General features: G+C 38.5%; 1 protein-coding gene across 11 annotated transcripts in view; it reads right to left on the reverse strand.

The window, feature by feature from the left end:
* Positions 1–1494: 1494 nt before the first annotated feature.
* phldb1b (pleckstrin homology-like domain, family B, member 1b) overlaps positions 1495–16778 on the reverse strand; it is a 57472-nt gene continuing 42188 nt past the window's right edge. For 3 of the 11 annotated variants that reach the window (XM_088427440.1, XM_088427436.1, XM_088427446.1), the window contains 19 exons: positions 15499–15807; positions 14534–14671; positions 13715–13852; positions 12826–12954; positions 11328–11483; positions 10801–10911; positions 10608–10697; positions 10213–10374; positions 9461–9595; positions 8996–9094; positions 8808–8910; positions 7966–8010; positions 7032–7362; positions 5653–5743; positions 5221–5367; positions 4863–5082; positions 3022–3107; positions 2850–2879; positions 1495–1787 (listed from right to left, as the gene is read on the reverse strand). In XM_088427440.1, the coding sequence (XP_088283566.1) occupies positions 1647–1787; positions 2850–2879; positions 3022–3107; positions 4863–5082; positions 5221–5367; positions 5653–5743; positions 7032–7362; positions 7966–8010; positions 8808–8910; positions 8996–9094; positions 9461–9595; positions 10213–10374; positions 10608–10697; positions 10801–10911; positions 11328–11483; positions 12826–12954; positions 13715–13852; positions 14534–14671; positions 15499–15807 (2661 nt within the window). In that variant the 3' untranslated portion in view covers positions 1495–1646. The remainder of the gene's footprint in view (positions 1788–2849; positions 2880–3021; positions 3108–4862; positions 5083–5220; positions 5368–5652; positions 5744–7031; positions 7363–7965; positions 8011–8807; positions 8911–8995; positions 9095–9460; positions 9596–10212; positions 10375–10607; positions 10698–10800; positions 10912–11327; positions 11484–12825; positions 12955–13714; positions 13853–14533; positions 14672–15498; positions 15808–16778) is intronic. The other 8 variants (XM_088427439.1, XM_088427442.1, XM_088427438.1 and 5 more) reach the window with 8 other exon arrangements.

Here is a 16778-nt window from a genome sequence, read left to right on the forward strand (position 1 = left end):
CAACAGTACATTCATGACGGATCTGACAACTCACAAATTCACCTTGTTTACCACAGTTGCAATTTACAATAACAATCATTTTATAATGCGCTGTGATGCTGAATGAGAGATGACTGATGTGATCAGTAATAATCCATAGCTCCTTTGTTTTGATTGTTGGATTGGTTAAGAGCACATATCGCATTGAAGAATATAGCTTTAGTAAAGAATGCTATTCTGTATTGCATTATATACACCCCAAAAACGCCTGTTGTAAACAAAAGCGCCTATAAGTTGACACCAATAAGTGTGGTAAAATACTTTAACTTAATTTATCCTTGGCCTGTAAAATATATATTTACTATAAGCACTTCATTTTTCCTCTGGGTTTAAAGCTAAAAAATTGTGCAATGGAAACATTCCATTTCCACTGCATCTTTAAACCAACAGTGCCATCTTGAGGAGCAACAAAATATCAAATGTGTTTCATGAGGCTTCATTTACCCATTACTAGCTCAAAGACACTTGGATATGCTCACAAACATCCGGGAATTGAACCCACAACCTTTGTGATGGAAAACAACGACTCTATCAATGAACCATGCATCTTAAAACACTTTGTATGAAAGCAGATGGCCAAAGTGGAAGAATTACTACAGACTTAAGGGGAAAAAAGGTTGCTACTTAATATTTACCCTACAGTTATCACAGTTTAAATAAACTAAATCTATGAAGTTTGCAGCGAATGAGACTTAAAGATATCTTCAGGTTTCCGGTTGAAGTTACATGGAGCTCGATAAATAGTCATCTTCAGAAATTCAAATAAAAATGTACCTTGAACTTCAAAGCTATTGAATAATTTTATCATGTTGGCTTTGAGGAACACCTACTCATCTAAATACACACACGTTGTGTGAAAGTCAAGTGACAGTCTATATCGATCATATCCTAATATGCACCGCTGAATAAAGCTGAATGGCTTCAAATACTGTACCGAAATCTAGTGATGGGTAAATAAAGCCTCGTGAACCACTTTTGATATTTTTCCTCCTTTAGATGGAACACTTGATTTAAAGATGCAGTGGAAATTGAATCCATTTCCATTGTATTATCTTTTATCATTAGAACCCAGAGCACCATCTAGACAACTAAAAAAAAAAATAGCAAGTAGTTTACGAGGCTTCATTTTCCCATCGCTTACCTGAAGCTGACCTGAAACCAAAGATGCAGCTTTTAACCAAGACTGCGTTCTAACGGAGCATCACATGAGCAAAGTAAGGAGGAGGATGCAGAGCACTGCTTGCTATTTATTGTAAATACAAGGGTACCTTTCACTGAGCAATAGTAGCTCAATCAAATACATAGGTTGTTGACATTTGGCAATTTTTTTTCCAACAGAGTAAAAAAAAAGTAATATAAAATATCTCCATTTGGCAATATAGAAAGGCTTTCTAAAGTCTTTAAAAGGTGTACATTTTGGTTTATATACAGAAAAGTGTAAGTGTATGTGTGTGTGTATACTCCAGGAGCTCCCTTTTTCAATGAGTGACGATGAAGACACAGTGACATTTTGTGACTTAAAAAAAAGAAATGAAATTGTGGACAAAATTGGGGGGGGGTGTCTAACAGTGTCCCTGCCGAAAGTGAGCTTGTCACCACTTGTGGTGTCAGTTCAGAAATTGAGTGTACCCCTCGGCTCCTGTGACTATTACATCCATCCAGATCCTCATGGCCTCTGCCGAGGGTGCCACCATGTAATACAGGCGGTCGTGGGTCTTCACGCAAAACGTCAAGGCAGGGTTTGGGCTCTGAAGGGCATAGACAAATGAGGGGGAAAAAAACAGACTTTAAATCGGTAATTGGATGATGAAGCCTCATGAAGCCTCGTGAACCAATATATATATATATATATATATATATATATATATATATATATATATATATATATATATATATATATATATATATATATATATATATATATATATATATATACATATATATATATATATATATATATATATATATATACATATACATATATATATATATATATATATATGTATATGTATATGTATATATATATATATATATATATATATATATATATATATATATTTTTTTTTTTTTTTTTTTGCTTCTCTAGATGGCACTCACAGTTTAAAGATGCAGCGGAAAATTAATACGTTTCCATTGCACTTGCCTTTATATTAAAGCCAAGAGCATCATCTAGAGGAGTAGAAAAATATCACAAGTGGTTCACGAAGCTTCTTTCTTCATCACTACTTTAAATCATCTTTTGCAATACCAAAAACAATTAAAAATAAATAAAATGTTTTGTTGCTTTCTCGCAGCAACGGGAAAATGAAACCTCATGAACCACTTTTGATAGTTTTTGCTCCTCGAGGTGGCACTAAAGGTATAATGATACAGTGGACAATTAATACATTTTCATTGCTCTAGCCTTTATTAAAAAGAAAACATCTTCGGGAGTTAAAAAAAAAATCATTAGTGGTTCATGAGGCTTCATTTTTATGATAACGGGAACAAATAATGGTTAAACTTTATTCACACTACTGTTTATTTCTTTACAAACAAAACAAATATTCCTTTTGATAAATGTTGCGATGTATTTTACGCTTCATATCAATAAATAAACAGGTATTCTACACATAGCACACTCAAGTGGAACCCCCTGAAAAGAGGGAGGGGCTAAGGGAACAAGCAGGATTGGCAGATCAATCAAAACACACTGACAGAAATCCAACCGGATTATTTTAGGTATCAGTCATTCCCATTCACCGGCAGCTTTCGAACCACAGGGATGAGTAAGATTAGACAGGTGAGCAGGCAGTATGGTGGATACATACACTGGTCAGATTCAAGTTGAAAAAGCCCCTCTACACGGGAGCGCAGCCGGCCAAAGCAAATGTGAGGGGGAAAAAAAGCGGAGAATGGTGTGTGCAAGAACAGGTTGAAATGAAAAAAAATAACCAATAAGATAAATAAGGAAATGAAGTTTTGTTTGAGATGACAGCATACCTTTGTGGCGCTGCGGAGGTGATCGTAATAAACCTCTTCGATAGCTTGAAAGTATATCACACCCTTCAGCTTGGTCTCATGTTTGTCTAAAGGAGAAAAAAAGCAGAATGCTTTGATCTAAAGCGTAACTTTTCATTGAGAGTCATTTGTTTATTAATATCATGACTGGCTACACCTTTTGAAAACAAGTCCAACTTTCATGATGTTTGCAATGATGGATGAAAAATGACAAGCGCAGCACTTTTCAGCCCGGTCTTTTCCAAGCAAAGTTGCTCTTATTGTATGTTCAGATTTGACTGGCTTCTTACGCTACTCTGCTACATCATTGCACTTTGTTTCATCAGCCACTGCAGAACTGCAGTAAGGAACCGGTAGGGAACTCAACACTTCTTCCTCCAGGCACAAACACTCCACAAGCCAACTTAAAGACTTGTTGGTTGAGATGCTGTGCTTCATTTCGAGGAATACTTTATACACTGCTATTATCTGCTAATGACCTGTTTAGCATTCAAATAGCCTCATTTGATTAAGACCAAAATATGACGTTGTGGTAAGTGGGAATGAACAAGCCTCACCATTTGGGGGTGTCACTTCTCCTTACTTATTACTCAAGGTCAAGAAATAAGGGCAAGTGCTGCATCTCAATCAGCATCCTCGGAAAGCGCTGTCGCGACTCGCATTTTAACGACAGAGCGAGTAATCGCTATCCGCCTCCTCACTTGAAACAAGTTGCGCTTTAATAGGCTTTAAGCGGAACCTACAGTGAACTTCAAAGGGCAGAAGTGTCCCTTAGCTCAGTGCCGCACATTGAAGACTTGGATGGAGCATACCATATTTTCCGCACTATATGGCGCACCTAAAGGCCTTAAAAAAACATTTTAAAGCTGACGGTGTGCCTTATAATCTAGTGCGCCTTATATATCGACCGCATCATGTGCTGACTGCTACATAAACTGCTGACTTCTCTGATCATCGAGTTGACATTGCCTTGAGCGCAGCTCCATCTAGTGGATACATACCAGAATGCAAGCCACAGCCACCACTGTACCTTTGATTCCATGAAGCTTTGATTCCATGTGCCTTATAATGCGGTGCGCCTTATATACTACGTTTTTGTTTTGTTTTTTTAGGTAGGACGTTCGTTTGGCTGCACCTTATAATCCAGAATGCCTTATCGTGCCAATAATATGGTACATATTCTGACTATACCGAGGAAACAAATAGTCTGTCATGGACATGTCTGAAATAAATTTGAAGTTTATAGTGCACATTTGAATCCGGTTTATGCCCGGTCCTTCCCAAATGTCGTGATGCACAAACCAAAGTCTTCAACAACAATTTGGATACTTTTGTGCAGGATATTTCCGTGTGGAAGTAAAATTTTCTGATCCCAAATTGTTGCAGCCACTAAAATATCTTGAATCTGACACAAATAATCATATTAAAAATCTACTGACCATTCCAAGACTTGTGTGTGCATGTTGACTAATTGAAGTTGAAAGAACTGTTTTGATCATATCCCTCAAAAGGTCTTAGAATTAAACACAAAGCGATCATTTTGTGTGTATTTATTTTTTACAATTTGGCTGACTCCTTCCCCTATCTCACCAAAAAAAGTCTCACTCGATAGTTAATGTTTATTGATAGTTTTTAATGTATCAATACTGTTGTCAATTCAAACTTATTGTGCAATGACTTTTTTTTTTTTTTTTAAAGACTATTCCTGCATGCACTGTAGATTTTTTGGTAATGAGATTTCGGTTATTGGATACATCGCCTGAGAAAATGAGTCGGGTTGCAAACTGAATAACGCAGTGAGTTTTCCAGAAAACTCTTCTTACCGACATAGTACGAGAAGGTCCTTTTAAGGCGGTCAAAGACGAACCAGCGTTTCTTCCACGACTTGATCTTGCCTCCCATCTTAACCAGGTAGCCCTTGCACATCTTCTCAGTGAGGATAATGTGGTAGCAGGTGTCCACGTTGTGCCCCGATGTCTCAATGTGCGCTCGAAGGTCAAACTCTTCCTTCCTGATTGGCAGGTAGCGTGTCATCGGACGGGCCTGGACACAGGATACAACGAGAAGGGGGAAAAAGCAGGAATATGAATCCAATGTGAAAATCGCATGTGCCATGTAGTTTTTTTTTTAATAACTGCTCAATAAAGTACTGCGTTTTCAATTCCGTCTCCTTTTACTGACCTGAGAGAAGTTCTTGGCCCTCAACTTCACTTCCTTCTCCACCAGCTGCTGTCGATGGAGAGTTTCTTCCTGCAGTCTTTTCTCCGCTTCTTCCCTCCTTTTCCGCTCTTCCTCCAGCATCTGGTGGCGAGCAAAGCTCTCCTGTTCCTGAAGGCGAGCGTTTTCAGTCAATATTTTTGACCGGAGTAAACAATAATAAATGCGTACATTTTGTTTTTACCCTGCGGTCCTTGTGTCTGTCAAAACACTTGTTTATTTAGACAGGAATTTCAACACTGTATTTATACTTTTATGAGGCCAATTTTTAAAAAAGGCCAATTGAAATGAATGTAATGACTTGTTTACAGAATTGATTTCTTCCTCATTCTTGATCATCAATCACCGAATTGTGATTCTAAGCAATCATAAACACAATCTCGTAACGGCACTTACCCGAAACTCAATAAGTCTGGCTTTCTCCATCTGTGCCTCCTTCAGCATTTTTTCCATCTCTTCAATCTTCACCGAGTCCGTTCCTCCAACACTTATGATGGACAAATACACATTCCTATTGATCTGGGGTTTTCTTTTTTTTTTTTTTTTGCAATAATGAGCAACTTTGTTAAAGTGTACTTGTCAGGGTTGAAATACGGTAAAAAAAAAGACAAAAAAACAACCACTTTTTGTCCCCTTTCAAATCAGATTAGAGGTGCTCGTGCATGTTTTTAATATTCATAATACGGTATTCATGAGGACAGAATGCTTTTAGAGTGAGGTCGGAAACACAGTATTAACATTTTAATAAAGGCAAATACTGTAGTGAAACATTCAACAAATGTTCTTAATGACTTTGAAATATAATGTTATGAACGGGTTTAATTATCTAATCTCAAAGATGTGTTTTTCAAGGGTTTAAAAATGGCTATTAGTAAGTAATTGATGATTTGGGGTAATTAGGTACAAAAGTAATCAAATATTTAGTTAAGTACTAAAGTAAGAATGACTAAAATACTAAAGTACAGAAGAAATTGATTACTTAATCAATCAATTACTAAAGCCATCGGTTAGTTGATTTAGTACCAGCCAAATAAGCCACTCCTCTAGCCTAACTTGAAAAAAAAAAAATAAAAAATGCAGCTGGAGGTATTGACATTTAAAAAAAAAAAAGAGTTTAAAATCTGTCTTTGGTATGGAATGAGATAATATATCGTTATGTATGGAATGATGGGTGTGTCAAAAACTGAATTAGAATAAGGTCCGATCCTAATTGAGTGGATACATGCTGGGTTCCTCTCATTATTTTGCCCTTTGATCTCCGAGGTGTACTTTTAATTAAAGCACAAGTGCTATTAAAGCTATCCAAAATATTTTACCAATACAGTTCTGTCTCCTGTGACACTTTTGTAATAAAAGCGCACACCCACGTTACACCAGATAGTCCCCGCATTAAAATGTGCTGATAAATAAGGCCAGAAAATGGTGCCTGTGTGTGCTTTTTTCTCTGCACCTGACATGAATGCTTTACAAAACGGCTTAAATGGAATTTAAAAAAAAGGGCCCTATTTTTATTAATAAATGTGTTGCAGTAAAACTGCCTCTGAGGGACTTATACTGTATATTGAAGACATTAATGGTTTGCTACTCACAAAACGCTATTCACAGAGCTTTAAATTTTAATGGAATTTGCTAAAAAACTGCTGTTTTGCATTCTTTCTGAGAATGCCTTAAAACGCCACAAAATTGTGCCAAAGCTCTGTCTAATAGAAAAGTAGCCATATATTGGCGCCACCAATGATTAGTACTGTATAATCGGGTGAGGTGGTCAAGTGTACCTGGACAAATTATCTGGCGAGCAGGCGGAGTTGTTCCCTGTGGACACACTGGTATCCATACTGTCAGAGCTCTCCAGGCTCAATGTGTCATAAGGCTGGTCTCCGGCTGATGCTGGATGGTGGTGAAGGATGGAGTGTTGGACCAGGGGGGGCCCTGCAGACTTGTGACTTAGTGCGGGACTGTAGGTCATTACTGGGGAGTAGGAGGGCGCGGGGTTGATGAGGTGAGGCTGTGAGCCGTGGAGCGCCTCCCACTGGCACTGAGCCTCTGCTGCTGCTCTCTGCTTGAGTTCAGCCAGACGACGCCTCTGGTCGTCAATGACTTGTTGACCTAAAAAAATGTGATTGAAATAGCGTGTTTTATTTTATTTTTTCTTTTGAACATTGTTAATATACCTTTTATCCTACAAGCAAAACAGCCGTTAATTCTGCAGACATCAACAAAAGGATCAAAGGCAGCCTAGTAGATCAACATGTAACGGGATCCCCAAAAGCTTCCTATGTTGAATTATTGCAATACTGGCAAAATATAAGCAGCGGAAACATCACACAAGACAAGAACCACACTATAAATCATGCACCACACAGTGTAGGCTGCCTATATTACATCAGATTTGATTACATATTTGATATCATGTTGCTGCGATTTCATTTGTTAGACTCATCTGAAGTCAAGAGACACTGTGACCCATAACCTCAAAAAATTCGAAACATGCATAATTTCTTCCTCGCCAACAAAGACAGGACAGTCAAGGACAGAAGATGAAATAATCATCTAAGGGAGTTACCGACACACCAGGCACGGAAAAGAATGATCAGAGGCATAAATGAACTCCCACCGACAGTCGCCATATGGTTAAACATTGTTATTGCCGGATAAGACAGTAAAAGTAAGACCATGGTAGTTTTGAGGTCACGCTGTTTCAAAGGCTACCTGCTGATCTTGCCTCTATGGATGGCTGACTGGAGGTTTGAGGATCTGGAGTCCGCAGACAAAGACAGACAAATGTAAATAACTTGTACTTATTTCTGTGCAGTGGGTAAAAAAAAAAAAGTCTACACACCCTGTTCAAATGCCGGCTTTTTGTGACGTCAAAAAATTAGACTAAGATCACTTCTTTTTTTTTTCACCATATTGATCTACTATAAAATTTGTAAAACTCATTTGATTTTTTTTTTTTTAATTTTTTTTTTTACCACTTGTTTGCTCAAACAGCAGACAGGATTGAATCACATGAAGTGCTGGCAAGAAAAGCACAACATGTGTTGACATGGAGAAATTATGCAGGAGTGTTAAGATGACTGATATCCTTCAAAATACCCTCGTAGATAGGATGGTGAGGAAAACAGTCATGACAAAAGCACCTCAATATTTTGAAATCACCTTAACTGAATGTTATTTGTCCAAATCAATTTAGTATTGAGCTAAGCTGATTTATTCCAGTCTCCTGCAATTTAGATACAACTGGACATAAATCGAAATTATTCAATATTTTCATCACATAATGTTTGCTTATTTTCATAATATAATGTTTGCTTTACTTGAATAAACACAGGGCGTTGTTCTGAAAAGCTGTCTCTATCTGTAAGTGTCCAGAGAATTATAGCAGGGGCAGATTATTCTTCTTCAAACAAAAACCCAAGCAAGATACCAGTAGATGTACTTTCGAATATCCCCGATCCCTGATGCTGGTGTGTTAAGTTCATCATCAACGTAACATTCACTTTACGTGAATTTATTAGAAAAAAAAAACATCTGGATATTCACATCTTTACCTTTCTGCTGCAGAGCGAGCTGTCTCTTGCTCTCGATGCTCTGCAGGGTGGCTGCCAAGTTCCTGGGCAGGCTGCTGGAGCTTTTGGGGGTTAGAAGAGGGCTCTAAAAAGTAAGCGGGGTCAGGAAATATGGTCAAAAGATAACCGGCATGAGAGGGAGTAAGATACTGCTGAAGACATCTGTCTACCTTGGAGCTTGCATTGCGGCCCAATGTTGCTGCTCCTTGCTGCGGACTAGTTCCAGCATTTGCTAGATGAGGATCACTGTCAAGCTTGGAGCGGAACACCTGACGAGTACAAAAATGTATGAGAAGCTGTAGTTTAATAAGTCTACTGTAATGTATTAAGGATCCATTGTGATGGTCGCTAATAACAGAAGTCGCTTTAAACACTCCCATGGCGGCGCAAACCGCCTGATTCCAGCTCCACATGTGCTTGAAATTCCAAACGCCAGTGTAAATGGCTTCTGCCACTCAGTCGCACCACCCACCAACCCAAATCCATGCTCTCAATTGAAAATAGGGCCTTATGTGTTTTACATAGAGCTACATTTTCAACAGATATGAAACTGCAGGTTTAACCTTGTAAATAGAGGTACCAATAGTGGTCAGAAAAGACAAGATGAATAGAAAAGAGAAAGACGAGCCCTCTACCTGAAGCGCGGCCCTGCGGCCTGACAGCGACTTAGATGCCAGTGAGGGAGACCAGAGCTGGCTGGTACCTGCCAACAGCTCCTGGTACCACTGTTCTAAATCTAGTTTGGACAGAGGAGGCCTGCTGCCCTCAGACTGGAACGGCAGAGCCAACCGTGCAGCAGCAGCAGCAGAGAGAAGGAGATGCGGCACAGAAAAGACATGCAAATAAAGACAGAACATAATGCAGATTAGAAAGCATTTAAAACAGTAAAAAGGAAAGATGAAACATTTTCTGCACTTTGAAATTTGTTCTTGAATAACTCCAAGACATTGTTCCTATCAACTGCAGTATGCTTAGTTTATACCCTCCAGTCAATGAATTTTTGTTTTAGGTTTCTATAGTCTACATGTCGAGAGCAATGGCCCAGTTTCTCACAGTAGCATTATCATGTTCAGTTCTGTTTTACCTAATCTCCCCTGCAGTTTGAATTAAAACGTGGAATCCCTCTAAGTGGAGTTACAAACTACCGCAGGCATAATCGTGATGACTGATTATCTGACTATGTTCAACTGAATGCATTGTTTCTGAAGACTCTTAAAATAAATATAAAGGTGAAGATGTCCTCTGTCTTTAAGGACTTGGTAGACTGTGTGAATTTGGTAATATTCCATTGTGCTTACATTATAGACTTAAGTCTCATCTTTAAGTCATATTTGCACTTTCTACTATTTCTAAGTTAGCGTAGTGAAAGGGAAAGGACAGCACACACCTCCACAGGGAAAGACAAGGAGGAGCTAGAAGAAGAGGGGAAGCAGGAGAAGGCGGTATCTACACCTCCAGGATGCAGGAGATGGTCAAGTGGAGAAGTGGGTGAGGACTGCACTTTTGACATCCCATAAATCTGACTCAATTGATTCACTGTCACATACTCCTTCCCATACACACACGTAGACGACAGAGGAAGGGTAGAAACACCGGAAGACAAATTAGAGACAAACCCACTCAGGGGAATATGCGTTAAACAGACTTATACGATGCGTCAAAAAGGAGAAAAAGACAGCACTGAAAAAGCACACTAACAAACCACAATTATTAGTCACGCTATCTTGTGTTCATGGGTGTGGGTGTAATCTTTCATTGAAAAATGGCAGTATTAAATCTTACTTCTCTCATGGCTGTAGGAGACTTTGGAAAGCTCTTTCCTCCAGTTAAACAGTGGTACCTTTGTTCCAAAGCAGATAGCTTCTCCTTTTCCTGTACCACAAAGATTTGGTAATTCCCAAATATTTATTAAACAAGACCAGTGAGCGAAGAACATTCAAAACTGCTACAGAAAGCTAGCATATGCATCATGAACCTTTTGAAGCATTTGCAGTGTGATGGTCCTGTCTTTGGCGAGACGCTCGCATTCCTGAGATGCCTGGAGGCCCAACTGGTTGGCTTGGTTCTCCAAAGCGGACACTTTTTCCTGAATAAGCAGAAAATAACATCATTGTGAGCTAAGAGAAGGTATAGCTTGTCTATTGTAATTATATGGAACTTCGATGGGACTTAAGGGCCACCTGGTAAACTATAATACAATATGACCAGAGGAAGAAAATTAAGCCTCATGATTCTTTTGGATTTTTTTTTTTAATCCTTTAAATGGTGCTTTTGGTTTAAAGATAATATCAAAAGTGCTTCATGAGACATCTCCCCATCACTAAACCAGAGCTTTTTTGATCTTATGGAGAGATATTCGAGCTATGTACAGCAAATTCATCCGCCTCAAAAAAGTCATTAGAATTGAAGGAGATACTATTTGTGACTAATCGCACAAAATGTTAGCTGTTTCAATAAGGTAATGGCCTTTAGAGATAAGGGTAGATGTTGTAGGCCTCATACCTTCCTTTTTGCCACAGTGTTGTGGTACTCTGTTCTCTCTTGCAGCAACTGCTGGCTCATTGTCTCCCTTTCCTCCTCCAGGCTGCTTTCCCTCTCAAGTTGTTGAAACTCCAGATCCTCAAACTTCTTGGTTCCTGCTTCCAGAGCTTCTCCATCCTAACAACGGCCAAATGTGACATCCTGGGTTAAATTGCCACCAAACCAGTATAAAGCCATTTTCAGACAGGATAGGCGCCACTGGCAAACAATATGGCAGTATTTTTCAAGACGTTTGGATAAAAGTAGCTTTGAATGCAACTCAATAAGTTCTTTATTGTATTAAGATATTTTTAATATCTAAAACTGCTGAAATATTTCTATTCTGCAGTCGAGTTTAGAAATTGCGGCTGTCAATCTGCTAGACCTTAATATGGACGTTTAAAGTGTCTTGAGTGTAAACAAAATGTCACTGACATGCACAACATTATTATCCTCTTAGAGAAGGAAAAAAAAAACGTGTTTTTCCCTTTTGAACCAATAGTCCTTTAAATAACAGGATGAGGAAAGACAAAGAACGGCTTTAGTCTTGGTCCATGTTAATTGATTAGTGAGCAGTTAACACACAAAAGCCAGCCATGACAAACTGCTGGGAAAATGCAGATCAGAAGCACGTGTGCAGTGCAATGCGACCATTCACAAGAGCAACATTTTACCCCCATACCTCAGCAGGAGCTGAAGTTGCCAGGAAGCGTTTGCATGATTCCCTACCAATATTGGAGTTGCACTGACATATTGGTATGGCACAAAAGGGGGAAAACGTCCACCGTGTGTTATGCGGCATATCCATGAAAACCACTCTGAGGAATTCTCATGAAGAAATTGTATGCAGTGTGTGGGACACCATTACAATGCTCCAGTGCATGTTATAACACTCGATTATTGTTTGAAGCAGGCATTATGCCATCTCACAGGCATGATGCCCCAAAAAAAACTAATTGCACTTTGTGTCATCCTGACTTCTTTTTAGACACACTTTTATTCACATCGTGGGTGAGCTACAAGGTCCTCAGCAGTTACTTTGAGGTTAACACATAAGAGTGTGTTATTTTCAAAAGGATATGTCAAAGTTGGGGGTGGGTTACTTTGTCAACTGTGCTTCAAAGTTCAGCATTCAGACTACAAAGCCAAAGTATTCTTTTAGCTTTTTAGCTTTCATCTTCATTTGTTTTCAGTTTTTTTTTTTCTTTTGCGATTACGTTTTAATGCCATACAGTATTCAAGACTGCTAGTTAGTCTGAACTTAGCAGGGCTGTCTTTCATATTTGGACAAAAACATGGTGGACAATATTAATGTAGGGCACTGCTAGCAGTTCAGCAACCATTTTGTCACTGGTGTCATTATTTTTCGGCAGACAATTTGATTTGCATGTTCCTGATTTAAGAAGTGACAATTATCCACATGTTGGATGTATACACGGACCCACATTATGAAAAGATTTCTTCTCTACTGATGACCCACCCTTTTGAACTGTTCCTGCAACTGTTCGCGCAGGGATTCGGGACAGTTATGCAGCTGGTTCTTCAGCTCAGCATGGTTCTCCTGGAGTCTCTGCAAGGCCCGACGCTCGGCCTCAACATTGGCCCTCTCCTAGAAAGACATCGTGCACACACCCACACAGAGCACGGCCGGCCGGCAAGGGGGTTGGTGAAGGCATGTGGAGAGAGGGTGAGGAAAAAAGTAGTGAGAGAGGGAGAGAGACACACAATGCTCAAATTTCACACCATGCAAATTTAAAAAAAAAAGGACACACAATGTATATACCAAATATACTTGATGGATCATTCTCATACTAAAACTGAATACTATTTATAATATGTTTTACCAAAGATGACTTGGACATAAATATGAAAACAGGAACTTGGCAATAATAAAAAAAAAAGGTGTTTCAAAAATCATTCTCGTCCTCCAAGTGTTAAAAGTGGCAGAAAAAAAGCTGTTTTTCTGTAAGTTTCTGTAACTCTCCTTAACCCCATTTGCAGCACAAATGCGCAACAGAAATAATGCCTGTCATGCAAGTCATGAGAAAACAAAAAATAAACACGGATCAGACAAGCAGCATGAGAACTTGAAGAGATAGATTAGAGGGTGTTAACAAATGTAAATGATGCAGCTGTTAAAATCCGAGAAATTCAGCAAAGTCTCGAGGCCATGCAAGCCGATTTTCAGACCCTCAAATGCCTTGAAAAATCTTACATTTACAGTATCCCATACTTTGAGATGTTTGCAACATCTTATACAATGAAGTCGTCAACAGCAATAAACCAACAAGAGCTGTAGGTTTATGTCATGTGAGAAAAGCACTGGTCAAGTGTGTGGAGAAAAAGGAGTACTCTAAAACAACCAGTACCTTGTCTTTCTCTCGCTGAACGGCAATTTCCAGCTCATCGAGCTTTCGCTGCAGCTGACTGATGATGTCCGTCTCCGCCTCGATCTGGTCGAGTTCCGCCTGTCTCTCTCCCTGCAGCAAGGCACGCTCCATCTCAGCCTGGACAAGTGAAAAAAAACACACATCAAGTTTGATTTTTTTTTTTAATTCTGAACATCCAATGATATACATGCAATTTAAAGTATATGAACAATAGAATAAGAGCACATAATAACAGTAAAAAAAAACAAAAAAAACAGCACAGTAATTTCACTAACATGTCCAAAAAGGCCTCTGCATATATAAATGTAAACACTAACATACTTACTTACACACAAAAGCACTTTAATTTCTGAGTATTTCTTGGTAGTTTTATTTATTGCATTTAGCAGTTCAATGGTGTCTTTTGCTTTGAATAAATTTGTAAGAATAATAAGTTTGTGTGCTCCCTATAACTTGCATTACGAATTAGCGTGATTGCTTTTTTTGGAGGATGATTCGTGGATGTCTTGAATTGCAATACTAGCACTGTTATGCATCTTGATACTGTGAACTGTATGTTTAACATATATTTCCACATTCATCTTGTCATCTATTGTCACCACTAAGAATATAGTTTCAGTAAATCACCCAATCCAATCAGATGAAATTTCATATAGTTTATAAATTTACCAAGTTAGATTCTTAGTTTTATCCAGGTTTAACACCAATTGATTTATACGACACCAATATTTTACTTTCATCAATTCTGTATGAATGTCATGTGTTTGCAAATGACTGCCGGAACAAAAGCTTCACTACCTCTTGTTTGGACTCTTGGTATTGTTGCTCGAGCTCCGTCAGCCGTGTTTTGAGTTCATCGAGCCGCGACAGAACACGAACCCTCTCTTCCTCCAAGTAACCCAACTCCATTCGATCTGAACTGGAAACATCCTCGTGCTGCGAGGAGAGGACACAAAGTTTGATTATGGTTGGACAGTCATCCAATGTCCAGAGGATCAATACTTTTGGGAGTGAACCTCTCCCATTTTTTTAATATACACTTTGTATTGACTGAGCTTAACAGAATATATGCATAAGATTTCTTTACACCTGCCTTGTAAAAATAATGGAAATAATATATACCGGTACTTATAATGGGAAACAACTAAATACAAAGAATTAAAGTGATGGATAATTGTATATACAATATGCACTATCTATGCTATCATATAAAAACACATTGCTTGCACACCTTTTAGCATGCACACACATAACACACACACACACAGATATAAACGATTCCTTGTATGGTATTACTATGGACACTTGAATTGTAATGTCTTTTTTTTTGTAATCTTTGTAGTAAAACGAGCAATACAAGAATACCAGAAGACCTTGGTGCTCTCTTTTGCAAAAGATTGTTTTGACCCAAGTTATTTAATTATTCTTTTCTTATTGATAACTCTAAAATTAATCCACCTAATGTCATTATGAATAAAGAGTTGGTGAAACCAACCTGAATTTCACATAAGCAGCCAGTATTTCTGTCGTTTGAAAATGTACTGTGAACCTTTGACTGAGTAGCACAACTAGGGATCTATCAGATGTTGCTGTGTGACATATCCTGTCATTGAACTGTGTCTATGACGGAGCATAACTAACACACGATTGCAAAGATCAGTTTTGCATTAGTCTTCAATCTGCATGGAGTCAGATCATTTTTGCACATGCTGGGGTTGCGCTGCGGCATGCCGGGCTTACGTGAACAAAGCTTTCGGTCTGACCTGTTTGTCGCCATTGAGCAGTGCTGATGGAGCCGGAGATGTCCTCACCTCCTGATGAGTGCTCTCTGTACTGCTACACTCCTCCTTCAGGTTCTCGTCATCGCTCTCCCTCTGTCTCCGCGTTAGACGCAAAGAGGGCGAGGAAGATTTTCCTCCGAGGACGTTCTCGATGGATGCACCCTGCGCTGAGCCGTCTGAAAAGCCCGCCGGGAAATTTGTCTTCCCAAAATTGAGAGGGTCCGGGCTGGTGATCTCGCCTTTGTTGTACTCAGCACAGAGGTTTAGGATTGTCTCCAGTCGTTGTCTCTCCTGTGGTCAAAGAATAACATCAGATGAAGGTTATTTACAGTACAAGCTGTTTGAACACCGGTCATATCATATAGAATTACACATTCACTGTGTGCTATGCCGTGATGGGAAAATGAACTATTTTGATATGTTTTTTTGCTAATCCAAATGGCACTCATGGTTTTAAGATGCAGTGGAAATTAAAAATATTTCTGTTGCACTAAGCATTTATTTTTAAACCAAGGGCACCAGCTTGAGCAGTAAAACAAATATCTCAAGTGGTTAATGAGGCTTCTCAACATCATCAACATTTTTCATTGATCTACTCTATGTCATATAGTACTCTCGAAACAGAGAAAAGAATTTTTGGGGAAAAAAAAAAGACTCAAAACAAAGTGCTATCAGTACATTTACTGTTTAGTAGCATAGATGTTGTAGATATGGATAGATTTTCTTCAGAAACTTCCAAGGAAAAATCAAGTTATAATAACTGTTTTATTTTTTGTTTGTCTGCCTGAAAAATGTGTCACAAATGACAACAAGTGTTTCTATAAGACTTTCAAAAAAAAATTGCTATTTATTTGAAAATTCAACACAGCACACAGTGTAAATTTGACCTCTGAGTATTAGGCTTCTATAACCCGTTGCTGTGGACAAAGCTGTGCTGAGCAATATTCAAGAAGGAAATAACAGGGTTTCTAATCCCATCCCTAGGCTTTAAATTTCTTTTAAACATTGCAACAGCACTTTCAATTTTCAGCTGATTTACCATCTACTAAAAGTGAAGCAACATTGGGTATCTATTCTTCACCACTCATATGAGTAAATTACATTTTACTCAAGGATGTAACAATTTGGGATGTTTCAATATATATCAGCTACTGGTAGATTAATTTCACATTGACTTTTGTTTTTAAATAATTTTAATTCATTCATTTGTGATATATATTTTAAATGCTTTGTTTTTACTATGGTCTTAAATATCTTAATTG

The sequence above is a fragment of the Hippichthys cyanospilos genome, chromosome 11 (assembly GCF_059441005.1).
Source record: "Hippichthys cyanospilos isolate Australia breed blue-spotted pipefish chromosome 11, RoL_Hcya_1.0, whole genome shotgun sequence".
NCBI classification, from domain to species: Eukaryota; Metazoa; Chordata; class Actinopteri; order Syngnathiformes; family Syngnathidae; genus Hippichthys; species Hippichthys cyanospilos.